This window comes from Coturnix japonica, chromosome 9, assembly GCF_001577835.2.
Source record: "Coturnix japonica isolate 7356 chromosome 9, Coturnix japonica 2.1, whole genome shotgun sequence".
Lineage (NCBI taxonomy): Eukaryota > Metazoa > Chordata > Aves > Galliformes > Phasianidae > Coturnix > Coturnix japonica.
Window position 1 is genome coordinate 12,945,601 of NC_029524.1, and position 19,036 is coordinate 12,964,636.

Sequence of the window (19,036 nt, forward strand, 5' to 3'; positions counted from 1 at the left end):
AAGAGAAGAGAAGAGAAGAGAAGAGAAGAGAAGAGAAGAGAAGAGAAGAGAAGAGAAGAGAAGAGAAGAGAAGAGAAGAGAAGAGAAGAGAAGAGGGAAGAGGAATATACTGAACAGCATACTGTGTTATGCTGCTGGGGCTGTGGTCCATACTTGCTCAGCTGCAAAGAACTGTGTTGTTTGTTGAGTCAATGGTCCCAATTTGGCAGGGTGAGGCTAAGCGGTAATAACAGTACTCAGTAGTTATTGCCACAATGCTTTCATTAAACTGATTCGAAAAGCATCATTATTTTATTAAGCACCCTAATGTTTGTTCTTCTACTCAATGAGGATTTCCCCATCCGCATGCCATTAGTTGGGAGATGTGAAGCTGGTAGCTACAGCTGCCAGAAGGGGAAAGCATGGAGCTCCTGGTGGTGCCTTGGGATCTCACGCACCACCTCCATCACCCACTTTGCAAAGGGGCATTCCTGCTCCATTCCAGTGGAGCCTTACACAGCCCATTTGAAAGACCAGACTGAGCTCCTGATGAGTTTCGGCATGACCAAGGTTTCATTGGGTTTCCTTGTTTGCTCTCCAGGTACCCCCTGGCATGGTCTGTGTGTGCCTGGCTGCTCGGAGTGGTGGGTGCTGTTGAGCTGACTGACATGTTTGGGGAGATCCGCTCTCCAAACTTCCCCGATTCCTATCCCAGTGACTCGGAAGTGACATGGAACATCTCTGTGCCTGAGGGATTTAAAATCAAGCTGTACTTCATGCATTTTGACTTGGAGTCATCCTACCTCTGTGAATATGATTACGTGAAGGTGAGCTGTGGTATCGGTGGATGCATGGAGGAGCAGACAGGCGATGTTTATGGCCAGCTGGGAGTGGGTGGTGCTGGGAATGGTGGGGACAAGGTATTTTCCCCCATGTATTAGGCAGAGGAATTGAGAAGGATAAGCTGACAACATGCACTGAGCTAACCAGTGGGTGGGACACCAGAGTCAGAGCTGACACACAAAGGACCAGATTTCTAAAACCATTCAGGGACATAGTTCTCATTGAACCTGGTGGGATTCCGACACTTATGTGCTGATGAAATGGAAAAAACTCCAGCCTGTGTTCCTCTGGTGTCAATTATGTGTCCAAGCTGGGCACTCTTGACCATGCCATGGCTGTGGGTGCTTCTTGCAGCCAACCTGGACCCCAACTACAGCTTGCAGGCTCTTAGAACACCCAAGGAAATAAAAAACAAAGATTAGATCTGAACTTAAGGCTGCAAGTGAGGGTCTGTAGAGCATCCCTCCTACAAGCAGTGGGTACCTCTCCTAACCGGGCTCTGCATCTCCAAGACAAATGTGGGTTCTCAGTGTCATTGGATTTGGCCAGGTGTGGTGCTTTCTGGCAGGTCAGCTGCAGCAAGCAGGTGCTTCCTGCATTTTAGGGCTGAGTGTGCATTAACTGTTGCCCAGTATACACCTTACCTTGCCCCTCTGCACAGAGGCAGGTGTAGGTTGCACTGGGTCTGGAAGCGCTCAGCCCTAGGTGCCAGCTACTTGAAATTATTATTTTATTCTTGCCTTAAGACAAAGCAAACATTTGCATTTTTTTTTCCTCTTGGATGTGTTTGCTGCTTTAATTTCCCCTTTGTGCTGGCACTCATTCTGCTACTAACAGCTCTCATTGAAGTTTGATTAGTTCTTTCTGCTTCTCCTGGATCTTCTCCAAGTGCAAGGGCTAGGGACATATATAGAGATATATTGCTCTAAAAATCCAGTAAGCTCAAGGAGTGGATTTCTTGGAAACTTTCCCCATTCTAAGCTTTACTCCTCCTCCCACCTTTCACCCCCTGCTCATTTTTCCTTTTTCAAAAGGCTCCCTGTTATTTGGCCGTGGTGCCAACTTGGCATCACAGCTTTCCCTGCCGCTGGATTTCCATAAGAAGGCGGCATTTTTCACGGGGATTTAGATCTCAGCTGTATAAATTTGCTCTGGGCTGTAGCTCAGCTCACAGAGAATTACAGATGAAAAGTGCTGAAAGCACTCAGAAACGTCCGTCTGGATGGATTACAGGTGATCCATAAGCTGCTCCGCTGCAGAGCGGTGCGATTTTTACGCTGCTAAAGCAGCAGTGTAGAAAACAAAAGGAGAGCAGCAAATAACTCCAAGGCCCTTTTCCTCCTTGGGGCTGCACGTTCTGTCCCTGCATCAGTGTGAGATGCAAAAACAGCACCAGCCCTCCCTTTGTCAGAAGCCAGCATTGTGTGCCTATTGAATACAATTACAGACCCAACACAAATAGATGCATCTCTGAAATACTCCGTCAGCCCCAGCAAAGAGGCTCATAGAGCCACAGAATCGTTAAGGCTGGAAAAGACCTCTAAGATCACCAAGTCCAACCCCAACATATCCCCACTGTGCCCATAACCTCATACCTCAGTGCCATGTCTCCACAGTTCCTGTACACCTCTGGGTATGGTGATCCCGCCACCTCCCTGGGCAGCCTGTGCCAGTGTATAGCTTTAATGTGCTGTGCATCAGGATCTCCGTCATCTTCTCCACCATAAGACAGAAGTCAAACACAGGGGCTGAGCTGCCCCAGCACAAGACAGGAGCCCAGTCCAGTGCCATGCAGTGGTCATTGCCCCCATCAGCTCCCCCACTGCCATGGCACCCCAGCTCTAAGTGGTGGAGAAAGCCATCCTGGGGTGCGCCAAGCTGCAGGCATGCACAGATCCCTGCCTCCGGGGTGGTCTTCAGAAGGGAACAATTTCCAGAACCCTGAAACAATGGCTAATTAAAACAATAGCTGTTGATATATATACATACACACATACATGTGCGTGTGGGTATGTATATATATGAAAAGAACGTGGCTGCCAGAGAAATGCTCGCAGGGCAGGGGGTTGTTTGTGCAACCAAGTATTGCAAAGGACAGCAGGTCGGTAAGGAGATGAGTGAATAGCAGCAGTCACTCTGCTTCCTGCACGCTGTTACCGCACGCACCCGAGCACTTTCTGCACGCCCCATCATGGGCACTACAGCACAGCATCAGTCACCCTGCACAAAACCTGGGTGTTGCCTCCTTTCATGGGCTCTGGCTGCAAGGCGGCTCTGCAGGGGCCCTTCCATGCCCTTCCCTGCCTCCGAGCACCTCCTCCCTATGTCATGTTCCCAGTGTCTTCAGCCCAGCACTGCAATTCCTCGGCCTAATGAGCCATGGATATATATTACTAGCAGAACGCTTTGCCCTCATTGCTCCAATTAGCACATTCCTGGAGGGCTGGGGGCTGGCGGCCGTGTTTCCGTATTGATGGCTCCGTGCTCTTTTCCAGTGGCAAACATTAAACCACATTCCCCACGGTGCTGGGAACGCTTTGTTCACCCACCCACTGCAGGAGGCAGCTCTGGGCCATCGTTGCTCTTCTTTGGCCAGTGCCTGGTGCCCCAATCCATACTGCATGGGGCACAGCCAGGGTTACTGTGTGTTGGGTCAGTGTCCTACTGCCAGCTCCATCCAGAGCCCATGGGGACAGAGCCACAGATGGAGTGGGGACTCATCCATCCATGGGGACAGGCACCATATCAAGGGGAGCAGTGACAGCAAGGCTGACGGGAGGCAGCGCCACAGGGAAACTTAAGTGTCACCGTATTTTATTTTTCAAAGCAGGCTTCTTTCAGCGTATTTTTATAGGGAATTTCTCCTCAGCAATTGATATTTCCCTTGGGGACACATCTTCTCTAGTGAAAACGTCGACATCGTGACCCGAGAGGGAGAAACTCCAAACAAACAACCGGGATTTAATTACCAGGCTGCTCGCGGGATGTAAATGATCTACGAAAAAGTATACAGTCCTCAGCAGAAGCAGCAACTATTAACCAGGGGGGATGACCCCTCTGTTTAGTTTACCGCTGGAGGGCCGCCCCTTCTCGCTGTGTCCTGGGGCATGAGACCCATCACTGATAAGGCGATGCAGATACCTCCAATGAGGCCCCGCGTTGGGAGAGCCCGCGGGTGGGGACATGGACATGGGGGACATTTCCCCACATGTCCCCATGGAGGTGATGAGGAGCTGGCTGGAAACGGTTGCCTCTGTCAGCTGTGCTCCAGGAAAAGAGGCTCTGCAATAAGGCACTGCAGCGGGCTTTGGGGACAGGACCGCTTTATGCAGCATCTGCAGAGCAGGGTTTGCTTCCTATTGGAGACAGCGCTCCTATTTTTCAGTCCACAGTGATGTTACGTTTCAAAACACCCTTTATTTGGGATTCTGAAGCACCACAGTATATTTCAAAGCGATTGAAACCAGATGGACCCCAAATTACTTGTTTTCCTTCTTTTTTTTTTTCTCAACTATTTCACACACACACACACACACACAGAACGTTCAATTGGGGTTTTGTCCCAACACGGACACATGCTTTTTCTCCAAATTCTCAAAATTTATCATCGGAAAGTCTCTCTCTTTTCTGGCCAGCTCTGGCTCTTATGAGAGGATGGAAAATATCTGGAGGCAATGTCAAGGCATGCTGAGCTGCCATTTCCATGTTGTCTTTCCCTGGTGTGAGTGTGTTTCCTCTCTGGGAAATTTCCCTTTTTGCCCCATACTTGGTCATCCTGAGGGTTTGGGGCAGCTGCAGGTGAATCCTACCTCTCCAGGGCCATGCAATGGGGAGGTGACATCGCAGTGTGCCCATAGGTCCCCAGGCTTCATGCTTCATCACCACCCCAATAGCATATGCTTGGCACAAGTACAGTGAGCTGGCATGGTGCAGAGGGGCTCGCATTCTTCTGCAGAAGGGTTATTCATACTCAGGTCTCTTGGGGCGCTGGGAACAGGGATAGGGAGCAGGAGTGGGTCTGCGGGAGGAGGAGATGGAGTCAGGTCTGAAATGGTCCTGGGGAAATGGTTAGGGGGAAGGAAAGGATGGGGCTTCTGGGGAAAATAGAAGGGTTTTCCACAAAGACTGCTGTGATACAAGGCATGGGTGCGACTGTAAAGGAATGCAGGGAGTGAGCACGTTGTGATGATGGCAGGTACACTGGCCCCTTGGTCCCCTCCTGCAGCCATCTGAACTACAGCACATGCACCCTGGGTGGTGGGACATCACTGAACATGGGGCTGGGGTCTGCTTGGGGGTCCCAGCACCACCCAGCCCTCACACAGGTGCTGCAATCAAGGTTGGTTCTTGGGAAGGGGAAGAAATTGATTTTCACACCCTCTTTTCCCTGATACATGACCACATCCTCCTCTTCTCCTAGACATCCTCCTCCCTCATCCTCTGCATGCATGTTGCTGAGTCTGCTTCAGAGGGTGGAATAACTGGGAAACCTCCACTTCTTTCTCAGAAACCCTTTAATTGCTTTACTGCAATCACTGCTGAGAGCCAGAGTGAATGCAGCCTGACCTCATATACTGCAGGAGAATGTGGAGAGGTGGCCAGCACCAGGGAAATATCATTCCCTGTGTCTTTCATGTGAGCCACACTAACCCAGCCCTTCTGCCCCAGATAGAAGCAGAGGACCAGGAACTTGCAACCTTCTGTGGCAGGGAGACGACAGACACCGAGCAGGCTCCTGGGCAGCAAGTCATCCTATCCCCAGGGTCCTATATGGGGCTCACCTTCAGGTCTGACTTCTCCAACGAGGAGCGCTTCACTGGATTCGACGCACATTACACAGCCGTGGGTAAGGGATGTTTAAACTTCAGGATGCAGTTGGTATGTGAGGGCTGCAGGGTGATCTCCTTTCCTTCCTGTCTCCCCACCACCCAACCCAGATGTGGATGAGTGCGTGGAGAAAAGTGATGAGGAGCTGGCGTGTGACCACTACTGCCACAATTACATCGGTGGGTACTACTGCTCCTGCCGCTTCGGCTACATCCTGCACTCCGACAACAGGACCTGCAAAGGTACTGCCCCAGCACAGCATGGGCATAGGGTCCAGGGGAGTTTTGGGATGGATATTAGGAAAAATTTCTTCCCAGAAAGAGTGGTGATGCAGTGGCACAGGCTGCCCAGGGAGATGGTGGAATCACCATCCCTGGAGGTATTTGAGAGCCATGGAGACATGGCACTGAGGGATGTGGTCAGTGGGCACGGTGGGGATGGGTTGGGGTTGGACTAGATGATCTTAGTGGTATTTTCCAACCTTAATGATTGTATGATTCTGCTATTCTATGACCCGTATTGAAGACCACAATCCCTGCTCCATGCTGCTAATGGGCTGAGCAGGCAGAGAGACAGATGCAATGAAGGGCAGTTGAAGGGCTGTCATCCATGCTCAGCATGGGCAGGGCTGGGGTGGCTGACGGTTTGTTGACAGAGCTGTGGCTGTGTTGCAGTGGAGTGCAGTGACAACCTGTACACCCAGAGGAGTGGAGTGGTCACCAGTGCTGACTTCCCCAGTCCCTACCCCAAGAGCTCAGACTGCCTGTACCGCATTGAGCTGGAGGATGGCTTCTTCATCACCCTCAACTTTGAGGATAGCTTTGATGTGGAAGACCACCCGGAGGTGACCTGTCCCTATGACTACATCAAGGTGAGCCAGGCTCTGTACCCTCCCCTTGCCCTCTTGTCATACCCTGGGTCAGTGATGGTACCAATATTGTCCCTGTCTAAATGGGACTGATGAAGCCAGTAAGAATCTCATGTTCAGTGGAACCCATTGGAGATGAGATCAAATCTGATGGTCTGATGGGATGAAAGCCTCTCATGCCACCCACTCTTCTTTCTCTTGGCAGATCAAAGCTGGCCAGAGGGAGTTTGGCCCTTTCTGTGGAGAGAAGTCCCCAGGACGCATTGAAACCCAAACCAACAGCGTGCAGATCCTCTTCCACAGTGACAACTCAGGGGAGAACAGGGGCTGGAAGTTGTCGTATACAGCAATTGGTAACTCTTGCTGCTTTCCTCTGTTTGCTGGGCTTGGGTAATGGGCACCTTGCAGGTAGAAACCATGAGTTTGTGGCCCGTTATCCTCTTCCTAGAAAGGGAAATCACATGAGAGAAATGAAATAACGAGGAACCCTCCCTTCAAAGAGTACTTTTGTTCCTACCCAGATGGTCCCTGAAAATAAGACCACATTTAAAAGCAGGTCGGGATGCTCAGACTCAGCCAAGGGGGCTGGATGGTGGGGCTGGTACTCTCCATTTGCTCCCTTTACTCAGCTAACTCTTTCTGCAAACTTTGCTCTTTATTCAAAGGAAACCCCTGTCCACTGGTGCAACCCCCAATCAATGGGAAAATTGAGCCTTCCCAAGCCAAGTACACCTTCAAAGACCAGGTTGTCATCAGCTGCAACACTGGCTACAAAGTGCTGAAGGTACAGGGTGGTGGTGTGGAGCTGGGTGGGAAAGGAGACTGGCTTCCTCCAGCCATTTTTAGTTAGAAAAGTCCTCTTCTAGGAGGGTCTGGATATATCTTGAATAAATCACCAAGAATTTGGATTTTTATAGAGAGAGGCATTTCCTTGTCTCATACGTTATTTCATGGGATGATGATGATGATGATGATGATGATGATGATGATGATGATGATGATGATGATGATGATGATGATGATGATGGTTATGATGACGATGATGATTATTATTATTATTGCTATCTTCTGCTGCACAGGATAACCTGGAAAGCGACTCCTTCCAGATCGAGTGTCTGAAGGATGGGACATGGAGCAACAAGATCCCCATCTGCAAAAGTAAGGAAACCCCCCACACACACCCCATCCATGTGCTTTTCCTGCCGAAACTTCATGCTGAATGAAGCTGCTCTGCAGAGCAGAGCTCTTCACTCAGTCCCAGCCAGAGAGGCTACGTAACTGCAAAGCTCTTTTGGCTAGCACAATGGGGCTTGGTCCAAATGCCACAGGCAGGAGGTTTGTGCTTTCCCTTAGATTACTCATAAGTTGATTTGTGACCAGCTTCACTGTTTCCCTGTCAAAGAAAGAGCAAGCCTGGCTCTTGGGAGCTGAGCAAGCAGAGCACTGAGATGGTTCTGCTGCAGTTTGCTGGATGGCAAATTTGGGGCTGAATCCTGTGAGGAAAGGCTGTGTGAGATGGTATGGCTACTTCCTGTCCAGCAAACACCTGCAAGCTTCCTCAGCACTTGTTTAGCTGCAAAACTTGGGCATGGATCACATCAGACTTGCTTGGGATGCCTCTTCATGAATGGTCGCTGCTGGAGGGAGGGATGGAGATGGTGGTTCCCTGTGTGAGATGAGATTGATCAAACTGAGACAGTCTGAGATAATCTGGGTCGTGGGCTAAATTTAGTTCCAAATGGGGACTTCAAAGGCCCTGCGCATTAGAGAGGACCACCTGAAAGGATGAGTGATGATTTGCATCTTCTTTTCTTCCATCTAACCCAGCTCTTCTCTCATCTCAGGGCAGGGAGCTGTGCTGCTCATGCACCTGCCAACATCTCTTCCCTTTCCCCAACACACTGCTGCCCCTCAGCCCCCCTGTGAGGCACTTCATCTGCTTCAGGGCTGGCCCACAGGAGAGAAAAGTAACAAACACACCCAGGGAAGGTCCCAACACCTTCCAGAACTCTCAAGGAATGTGGGATCCAAGTCCTCCACTTCTACACAGATCCCTTGTTATTTCAATGACATTGTGGATCCTACTTTAGAAGTACATTTCTGGAGTTTTTAATGGAAAATAGGAGGCTGTCAGACTTGCTGAACAGATTCATATCTGAAAGTGCTTCTTACAGAGCATGGGGTCAGTGATGTCTCTGCCCCACCAGGGACGCTCTCACCAGTTTCCCATTAATTTTATCTGGTTTGGACAGAGATCAGATAAAAACTGGCACTGTCTAGGAAAAAAAAATAATAGATCCTTTAACAAGAAAAGCATTAATTTTGGAGAAAATTGAAATGATTACCTGCATTGTTAGGCTGGAACTGGTCCCTTCCTGTGTGAGATAAATCACTGTGCTAAATCTCTGCAGCTATCTTGGAAAGCCAAGAAGCCCCTAAATGGACAATCCAGACCTTCAGTCTGCTGCGCCTCGCACCTCCCCCGAATGTCTGGGAGAGGCACAAAATCATTTAGAAAGCAATGCAGAAAATAGCAACCTTCCCAGCCAAGGTGGATCTCATCCAGCTCCACAGCCCAGCCCAGCTCTGTGATGGTTTCTCCCAGCCACTGCCTGCAGGAGCAAAGTGGGTTCCCATTAGGTCCCCATTAGGGTCCCCATTGGGATGCTCATTGGGGTCTCCATTGGGTTCTCCATTGGGATCCCCACTGTGGGAATTTCTGGTGGATTTCTTTATGGATTTCTGGTGTTTTGGGGGCTGTGTTTCCTGCATGCCTGTCTGCTCAGCTACTAATGGAGCTTTCTCTCTCTGCTCTCCTCCTTCCCTTCTGCTTTCGGTGCAGCTGCAGACAGAGCCGACAACCAGACAGACAGAAGAGCCGGCTCGGAGCAAGTGGCCGTGTGAGGCTGGTGCTGGCCAGGCCACCAGGACAGGCAGCCTGCCTCTGCGCCCCGCTCTGCTCCGTGCTGCCAGTTCTACCTCCATGGCTTGTCTAACCAGCATGGCACTCCTAACCCCCCTCTGTACACTACACTTCCTTAACTTCACCTCCAGAAGGGAAATTTGGAGACAAGTCCCCAATCACTCACCCCTTGGGAAGGTACCTGAGCAGCCCCAGGCTCCCAGCTCATCCTCCAGTCCCTCGGATGCCTCAGCCCTGCTTTGCTCCCCTCCATGCTGGTGGCTGTGTGATGAGCGCTGGCCCAGTACATGGTTGGTTGGTTTGGATTTAACCTCCCACTTCCCTTCCTCCCAGGCCAAGTGTCACAAATAAGAAACACTCCTTCCTCTCCTCTCTCTGAGCATCCTTTCAGCTCTCCCTCAGGCAAGAGATGATGGGTTGGTACCAGCAGCCCTGGGAGGCTGCATGCGAGCACTGAACCCAGGCACTGGTGCAGGGGATGCTCTGATGTCTGCCTCATCTGTATCCCCAAGAGCACCCAGGGCTTCTGGAGGTTTCGGGGGTGCTGGGAGGGGGACTCAAGGCTGAGACATGGGCAGTGCACTCAGTGCCCCCTCTCCTAATGTGAAAATCTGTGAATCCTCAAGGTATGAACTCCCTCCCCTGTCCCTTTGGGTAGGACGCAGGACACTGTTGGGCAGCCTTGCTGTGCTAGAGCCCATCCTTCATGCATCAGAACTGCCCCAGACACATGGGACATGCAGGCAGAGAAGGGGTTCTGTGGGTCAGGGAGCACAGACCTGCAGTCACAGACAGTCCCAGAGCAGACATGCCATCTAGACGGGTCCTCCAACACCTATTTCCCCCTTGCTGCAAGCCCCAGCATCCTCCAGCACCTTATAAAGGCCCAGCAGGTGTGGGCACCACAACACAAAGCTGTGCTCCTGGGTACAGAGGGAAGCAGTGGGGGTGGAGGGCACCCTGCCAAACTGAACCACAGCACTGTGCCATGAACCAGGTGATTCTCACCCAAGCAGGTGACTTGTCTTGTGTGTGTCCCCATGCTCCTGGAACAAGCTGGGAGGAGCCAGACCGGGTAGCTCCCTTCCTATCCTCGGGCACACAAGCACACACAGCTCGTGTACCCCTGGCCCATTGGATCTGCTTCCTACAGTCACCCATTCCCTACTGTCAACATATTACAGGCTGGTTTGGCCCAGTTCCACGACTGGCATAGGGATTTCACAAACTCCCAGTGCACTACATGATGTTATGATGTGGAATACCAGTAACCAAAAATCATAAAACCATGACACCTGCTCGGCTTCTCAGCCTAACAGTGCTCCACAGACCTCCACATCCCAGACAGGATCAGACCTGGGTGCGTGGCACAAGCCTTGTACAGGAGGGAACAGGCCAGGCAAGGCATGATGATGCTGGACTTTCCCTACGTCTGCTGCTCCACGTGTTCTCCATCTGTCATTGCAGAAGAGTCAGAGCCCAAGGATTCTCAGCTGGAGACATCAGTGCCCATCAGCACTGCTTGCTGAGCAGGAGGGACAGGGCAGTGCTACCAGCAAAGCCTGGTGCTCAGAGGAGGTTCTTGGTGAACCACTGCCTGCTTCTTCCTACCTATTCATAAGAGATGTGGAGTTAAACTCTGAGAGCATCTCCCAACACCTCTCACCTGCCTGTGCATGTTCCTTCCCCTCTGAAGGCACTCAGAACATCCCAGGAGGGATGAGAGCCAAGCTAGGAAGCCACCTGAGCTACGCTCCTCACATTGCCCTAGAGAATGGGGTAGGGGGCAATATGGAGCCCCTCTCTACCCTATAGGATCACCACTCATGCCAAAGCCCATGAATGGATGCAGGGCTCAACCCTGATTCTATGTTGGCTTTCAGTTGCTGACTGCCAGGCGCCGCCAGAGCTGGAGCACGGCTTTGTCACATTCCTCTCCAGGAACAACCTCACCACGTACCGCGCAGCCATCCAGTACCACTGCCAGCACCCCTACTACCGCATGGCGCCCAACAGCACCGGTGAGCTGGGGGAGTGGAATGGGTGGGCACAGAGTAAAGGAAGAACAGTGAGATTATGGCAGAATGAGTTGCCAGCTTATCCCCTTGGTCCACAAACAGAGGCATCACGAGGTGCTTTGCACAGCACAACAGCTCTCTGCACCCTTCAAACCCTGTCCTGGGCAGCAGTGGGGTTGCATGTACATCCCAGCCCTCCTTCCTTCTCCTCCCTCAGCATGGAAAGTCAAAGGAGTTCCACACATTCCTGTCTCCCTGCTCATAGCCCCATGCATCTGGTCCCCGTATCCGGCACGCATTAATGTAATGGGCACCAGCAGAGCTAACAGCAGCTCCCAGACAAGGCACAGTCCTATAGGCTCAAGGCAGTGACACAGGGGTGGTGGTATGGGGACAGGGCTGCCAGTGAGGAATGGAATACAGAAGGCTTGAAAGGGAAATGGGTTCAGAGGATCTCAATGGCAGAGCTGCATCTTGCTGCAGAAAGCCCTCCATGCTGGAACACAGCCCAGCTAAGCCTTGCTCTCTTCCAGCCACATACACATGTGATGCATCAGGGGTTTGGAGGAGCGAGGAGCTGGGCACCGCGCTGCCGTCCTGCCGACCAGGTACCAGGGGATGGGGGGTCCATGGTAAAGGGTGTGAGGATGTGTGGGAGGGGGCTGCCTGCCTGACTTCAGCCCCTGGCACGGGCAGGGACCCAGCTCCCTAGTGGCAAATGTCATGGGCTGTTCATATCTGAACACTGCAACTTATAGCAAGGAGGGTGATAGTGTCAGGGGTCAGAGAATCAGCACCCTCATCAACTTGGGGTGCATTTAGCCCCCAGCATCACCAGAGGCAGCTCCAGCCAAGGACAGACCGTCACCTGGCTCCCATAAGCAGTGTGTTCCCATGCAGGAGCAATTAGCACATCTCCTGTCAAAAAACCCAGCCACTTTGCAGGGTTCGAAGCCCCGAGCCTTTGAGTAGTGGCAGAAATGTTTGCAGCCAACAAGTTTCCAGGCCAGGCGCCCGCTCAGGATTAAACAAAAGTCCCTGGGACAAGGGCTGGCTGCAGCTGGCTGCAGGCAGGGCTGGCAGCTGCCCTGGGTGCGGGCTGCGGTCGGATGCACAGGGATGGTTCTGCGGTGTAGGGCAGGACGTAGCAGTGGGGCTCAGCCCCATGAAGGTCTTATAGGGTGTCTGCTCTCCAGAGAATGAAGCTGTGGCTGCTCTTGTTTCAGCGGCTGCTGTCTGCATCCCTCCTTGATGTTTCAGCCTGAAATGATTTGTGCTGGGAGCATACGGGGACAGCTTTAGGGGACGTAGCTGCTTCTGTGGGCCATTTCCAGACCTCCTGATTAGTGACAGAAGTCAGAGAGGCTTCAGGAAAATGGAAAATCCCAGAGAGACGGTGACGCTCTCCTGAGATGTTGAAGCGCAGGCAGCAGCTGGCCAGCTGCTCCTCAGATCTTCCCTCGTGTCTCACGCTACCTCCCCATCAATAGAAGCTCCTCATCCAGGCCACAGCATGCCTGCCTCTGCCATTAGTGGGAGCATTTGCAGCCTGGTCAGCGTTTTTGATATGTAATTTAATAGAATAAATATTTGGCTGGATGCGCTTCCTCTAAAATCATCTCCCCAGGATGGCTGTCAGCTTGGGTGCAGCAGAACAGCTGGGCTGGGTGGGGAGGCAGGAACACGTTTTCCATTCCCTGCAGCACTGGGAAAGGCAGGAGAGCAAGGCACAGGCAGGCACTCCCCATACTCCCTCCAGTCAACGTTTTTCAAGCTAGTTTCCTCACGTCCCATGGTGTGCTGTAGACAGTTCTGATGGTCTGTGTTCACTTTCAGAAGACAACAGGCCATGCTTTCCACCAGGTGAGCTTGCTATTTGCAGGTTAAGTCCTCCAGCCCCTGTGCTCCAGCACATACCACCCCTTGGCACAAACCTACATTTTACATCACGGGCTGTGTGTGCTGCAGTCCTGCCCCAGCAGATATGGAGAGCTTGAGCCTTCCTGAGCTCAGTGGAGACTCTCGGGGACAGTGATGCACCAGGACTGGTAGACAGAAGTGTGCCTAGTCAGTCCATGGCCTTGTGGCTATGAGCATTCACTTTGTGATCTCATGCCTACAGAAAGGTTAGGAAAGGAGATGGAGGTTGGGAGGCCACTTTTTTAAAGCAGTTTTGTTGCGATGAAGTGGGACTTGACTGCCTATGGCTGAACATAGGATGGACTCCTGCAGAGCCTCATTCCTGACAGCTCTCCACTATGGAAAGAAAAGACTCAAGAAAGCATTTGGCTATGAAAATAACCATCATGTGGCATAATCTATGGGGAAGTCCCTAGGTTTGTTCCCTAGATAAGCATTTTGACTAACAATCCTGTCCATTCTGTCTGCAGTGTGTGGCCGGCCAACTCGTGCTCTGCCCGGGATCATCAAGCGCATCATTGGTGGGCGAAATGCAGAGCCTGGCTTCTTTCCCTGGCAGGCCCTGATCGTGGTGGAGGACATGTCCCGAGTGCCCAACGACAAGTGGTTTGGCAGCGGGGCTCTGCTCTCAGACTCCTGGGTGCTGACAGCCGCTCACGTGCTCCGCTCCCAGAGGCGGGATAAGACTGTCATACCCGTTTCCAAGGAGCACGTCACTGTCTACCTGGCCCTCCATGATGTGAGGAACAAGTTGGAGGCTGTCAACCGGACGGTGGAGAGGATCATCCTCCATGAGGATTTCGACATCCAGAACTACAATCATGACATCGCTCTGGTCAAGCTGAAGGAAAAGGTGACCATGGGGAACTACGTCATGCCCATCTGCCTGCCTCAGTTTGAGCATGAGCTGGAAGGACCTCACCCCAACACATTGGGGCTGGTGGCCGGCTGGGGAATCTCTAACCCCAACATCACTGTGGATGAGATCATCAGCTCAGGCATGAGGACACTGTCTGACATCCTGCAATACGTCAAGCTCCCGGTGGTGCTGCATGCAGAGTGTAAGACCAGCTACGAGTCCCGCTCGGGGAACTACAGCGTGACCGAGAACATGTTCTGTGCTGGATACTATGAAGGTGGGAAGGACACTTGTTTGGGAGACAGCGGAGGAGCCTTTGTCATTCAGGACCCAGGAACCCGGAGGTGGGTGGCCCAAGGGCTGGTCTCATGGGGTGGTCCAGAGGAGTGCGGCAGCAAACAAGTGTATGGTGTGTACACCAAAGTCTCCAACTACGTGGACTGGGTGGAGAAGCACACAGGCTCCTCAGAGAGGTGGACATTTCTGGACCCTGAGCTGGAGAGATGAGTGACTAAGCACTGCCTGCTGACACAGCTTCCTTGTTTTCTTGTCCTTTAATATGCTCCAGACTCTGGTCTTTCGCAAGCAGTAGCCATGATGCTCAGCCACACTTCAGGACTTTGCCAGCCAACCACATTCATTCCTTTCACTTGGTCCCACATCCCTTTGCTTTCACTCTTAGGAAATGCTTGCTAGGGAGCTGGGGGAAGGGAATAAAGGGTGAGGTCTCATCCAGTGTTGCTAGCTCATGTTGCCAGGCTCCGAACATCACCCACCTTCTCCAGGAGCCTCCCTCCAAGCCATGTGTCATGGGCCTTTCCTTGGTGTTTAACCTCTTCCATGTGGACCTGGGTAGTCTTGTGTGGCAAAGCGTTCATTCTTGCAAAATCCAAGTCCCTTTTAATTGTTTTAACGATCACTCTTTCAGCTGATCTACAGGTTACTGAAGGTTTCCATGGTTTTTTCCTGGCTCTCCTGGCCTTCTGCAGGTGTCCAGGTCATCCCAGACCCACCCCAATCCATCCATAAAGTTTCACATCTCCCCTACTGTGACACACACGCACAATAATCCCCACCAAGGAACAAATTCAGGTGAGCTTAGCTTCCTTCAGCAGAGACACCACTTCCTTCACTTGTCAGCAAAGCCCTCCTACAGCTGGAAGCAACAAGCAGCAATTGCCCGCTGTCCCTTCTGCGTGCCTTCAGCCTCCTTTGGACTTCTTCTCCTCCTCCTCCTTTGGTTTTTGCCATGCAAGGAATGAGTCAACATTGAACCAGCCACCCTGCCATTTTGTTATCACCCAGAAAGCCATTTTTAGAGCATATAGAGGAGCAGAAGGCCTAAGGAAAGTCTAACTTACAGACACGTTAAGAACTGTACTCTTGGCTATGTCATATAACTGTAAGGTATTTTTATATATGTATTTCTTTTTGATACTACATTCTGCAGAATATCTCATGACATGTAAGGATGGTTCTGTGTAATCTTCATCCTGAGAATAAAACTAAATGTTAATATTTACTGAGTTCATGCCTTGAGGCTTTTATTCCAGGCAGGAAATGGTCAAGGAATGAAGGCAAAGGACGGTCACAAATATGCCCCATGCACTTCTGCTCCTTCTCCATGGCATCTGCTCTCTGTCCATGTCAGACTTTGTCAACGACCTCAGCTCTACACAACTCTGCATCGCACACAATCTTCCCACGGCCAAGACAGAATACAGAAAATGTAGGAGATGAGATCCAGTGGTGGTCATTGCTGGAGAATCAGCCCTAATGAATAGACTACATATTCCCAACAAGCAATGCAAGCAAGTTCAGTCTGCATTTCAGGGAAAGCTAAGCGACACAGTTCTGGGTCTCACCTTATGTAGTGCCATCCTGTCCATCCATGTATAGCAGTGCTACAAATCACCAGCTTGTTTAAATGGATGCATCTCCAAAGCCTTCAGTCAGGTTCAAAAGGCAGCCACACGGTCACTGGGAACACACAGGTTGTAGGCACTTGGAAATAGTCCCCACTGACTGCCAGGGAATGGTGTAACTCCACTGAGCCTTCTGGCTTTCAATAAACTCTCTCTTCAGAAGTACTGGGAAAAAACATATTTATCCCTGAAACCAAATAATTAAACTGAAGAGCGTGCAAGATACCTTTTTGTTCCTAAGCATCATGGGTGAAATGCAAACAAAAGCCACCAGTCTTGCATTTGCTCGACTGGGGTCCAGCAGTGCATCCACCACCTACCCCTGCTGGCTGCAGCAGTGGCTGATTTAGACTCATGGTCTCTGTTTACACTGTCTGTTTATCGTAAGCTTTTCAAAGATCAGAGATAACAGAGACCAGAGAAATGCTGTGGTCCCACCAGCGCCGTGGGTCTGGAGGTGCTTCACCAGCACAAAAAATGGAAACTTAGAGGGTTTTGCCCCATTCTCAGTCACAGCCACTGCAGCTTTGTGGGCTGAGACAGACTTGAATGTGCTAGAAATGTAAATTGCTGGAAACAGTAATAGGTGAGATTCCATCCTTCAATTATTTATAATCCTAGCACATCATTAAAATGGGGCTGATGGCAGGAGGAGAGCACAGAAACCTGGAGGCTGAGAACTCAATCTGAGTTCAAGTGTCACGCAAAAAAAAAAAATGACAGGTAAGTAAGAAAGCAAAAGCAAAAGCAAAATATGGTCCCTTGGGCATCACACCATCAGCTGTAGGACCTGCGCCCATATGACTCCCAGGCAAGTTGCAAAATGCCACTGCCCACAAGAGATCCATCACAAATAAAGACCACCCTTCTCCTTCCCACAGCTCCACAGCCCCTGGCCAGCCTGCCCACGTCCTCTGCTCAGCACCCTGTGTGCTGCCAAGCTCCAGCTTCTTGCCCATGGCATGGGAGCGGGCAGAGGATGGGAACAACAGAAGCAACGTCTGGTTTTGCATTCACTGGCACCTCTCAACCTGCCAGAGTGGTAAGAAGCTCTCTCCAGGGAAACAGTCACAGAGGCAGCAATTTATCAGTCTGACAGTGGTGAAAGGCCAGCAAAACGTCTCCACATGAGGTTTGCTTGTCTCTGGCCAAGTGTAAGTACCAGCCATCAGCTGAGAGTCAGCTGCAGCAGAGCCCAGCTCCAGACAGGCCAGTGTGGCACATGGCAGGATAGCAGAAACGTGGGACTCCCAGCGTCTCGCTGGGAGAGGCAGCGTTCTTCATCCCCCAGCTATCCTCCTTGGGATGAGCTCACTGTCTCTGTGCCACTGAGGGGCTGAGCAAGGGGGCAGTGTGCTAAGAAACAAATGGGAGGTGGGCGCAGCTGTAGGGAGGTATCCTGGAAGGAGACCAGAAAAGAGGCTGTGGCTGAGAAACGTGGGTGTTGCTGAGTGATGGGGAGAGGGTGAAGCAGCTGCATGATGGAGAGGGCAGAGATCCTCCAGGCATGCACACACAGCATGAAGAGATAGCAGGCAAGCAGACAGCAGCAGGGAGGGGAAGGGGTAGGAAAGCTGAATATGTATGAGAGGCCATTGGTGGGAAAGCCCTTTTGTATGTGTGTGTGCACACAGAAGGCATTGGAAGGATGGCTCTGCCCTTGAAAATGAGCAGAAAGACCCAAGCAGGAAAACAAGGGTCCCTGCAGGGATGCGGGCTCCACCAGAGCTGGCTTCACAGGAGGAGGTGAGGGAGTTCCCTCTGCAGCTGGGTGGTGGAGCATGCTGCAGACAGCCAGACATGATGACTGGAGCTGGGAAAACCTCAGCATGGAAAGAAGAGGGCCACGGGCAATGGCAGCGAGAAACTTGGCAGTGTCTCTGCCTTCATGACATAATGCCACAGGGGAGAGGGCAGGCTGCTCCCCATACTAGAACAGCCGCAGGGGGGAAGGGACTCCTTCCAGGCTGCAGGACCAGCCTCCTCCTGAAGCACAGCTCAGCCTCCCAGCAAGGAGAAACCTCCTCCAGAAAGAAGGGGCCATTCAGCCACGAGATCCTCTGGGTCTCACTATTCCCCTGCCCCAAATGCTCAATACTTCACAGATATTCCCCCCAGGTGGACAGACTGTGCTCCCTCTCCTTGCTGGGAAGTCCCTGCTGGTAGCACCTAGCCCTGTTGGCACGGCATCACTGTCCCCCATCAGCTGTGGAGGTCAGGAGAGATTTGAATCAGAGCACTTTGCATCACTTCTGCAGCTCCTGTGCTCCAAGACTTGGAAAAATCACAGTGAGAGAGCAGCTCATTCACAGACTGACACCATGGCCATGTAGGGTATGGCCTGGGGGTACCAGACTACGGGGAACCGGATGAGGGAGAGGGGATCCTGCATTTGGGGAGGGCAGCCCACACCGTCCCAGTGCTGACGGTCACTGGTCCCGGTGCATCCCAGTGCAGTGACGGAGATGTTGCAGCTCCATCTGCTGGCACCAGGGCTGCGGGAGGCAGAAGAGAAGTAAACGGCTGGGAAAGAGGAGAGCTAGTGGGATGGGCAGGACAGAGTGCTTAAGGGGCAAAGCCCACGGTGTTCTTGAACAGCACAGGGTTTTCTTGGTTTTGTTTGTTTGTTTTAACCAATATCATACCGCTTATATGCATGAAAAGACAGGAGTCTTACAGCAGTGAAGAAAGCAATGGCACAACCCTCCCCTTTATCCAGACCCTGGGGAGACCTCCAGGTACATGACACATGGGACACCACTTCTGGCATGGGCTGGGTGGATGCTAATGGCTCTTTGTGTGTTTGCTGCAAAACTGCAGCTCCAGATACCCTCAACTAATTTGGGTGCCCAAATTCACAAAGGCCAAACCAGG

At 51.7% G+C, this 19,036-nt stretch overlaps 1 protein-coding gene across 2 annotated transcripts in view; it reads left to right on the plus strand.

Moving 5' to 3' along the window:
* The window catches only part of MASP1 (mannan binding lectin serine peptidase 1), a 17,084-nt gene extending 1,320 nt beyond the window's left edge, over positions 1-15,764 (plus strand). The window contains exons 2-11 of one of the 2 annotated variants that reach the window (XM_015871937.2): positions 581-806; positions 5,491-5,668; positions 5,760-5,891; positions 6,324-6,520; positions 6,723-6,870; positions 7,183-7,301; positions 7,597-7,675; positions 11,324-11,461; positions 11,992-12,066; positions 13,849-15,764. In XM_015871937.2, coding sequence (XP_015727423.1) covers positions 581-806; positions 5,491-5,668; positions 5,760-5,891; positions 6,324-6,520; positions 6,723-6,870; positions 7,183-7,301; positions 7,597-7,675; positions 11,324-11,461; positions 11,992-12,066; positions 13,849-14,744 — 2,188 coding nt within the window. In that variant the 3' untranslated portion in view covers positions 14,745-15,764. Of the gene's footprint in view, positions 1-580; positions 807-5,490; positions 5,669-5,759; positions 5,892-6,323; positions 6,521-6,722; positions 6,871-7,182; positions 7,302-7,596; positions 7,676-9,359; positions 9,815-11,323; positions 11,462-11,991; positions 12,067-13,848 lie in introns of those variants that run through there. The other variant, XM_015871939.2, reaches the window with a different exon arrangement.
* The last annotated feature ends 3,272 nt before the right edge of the window (positions 15,765-19,036 follow it).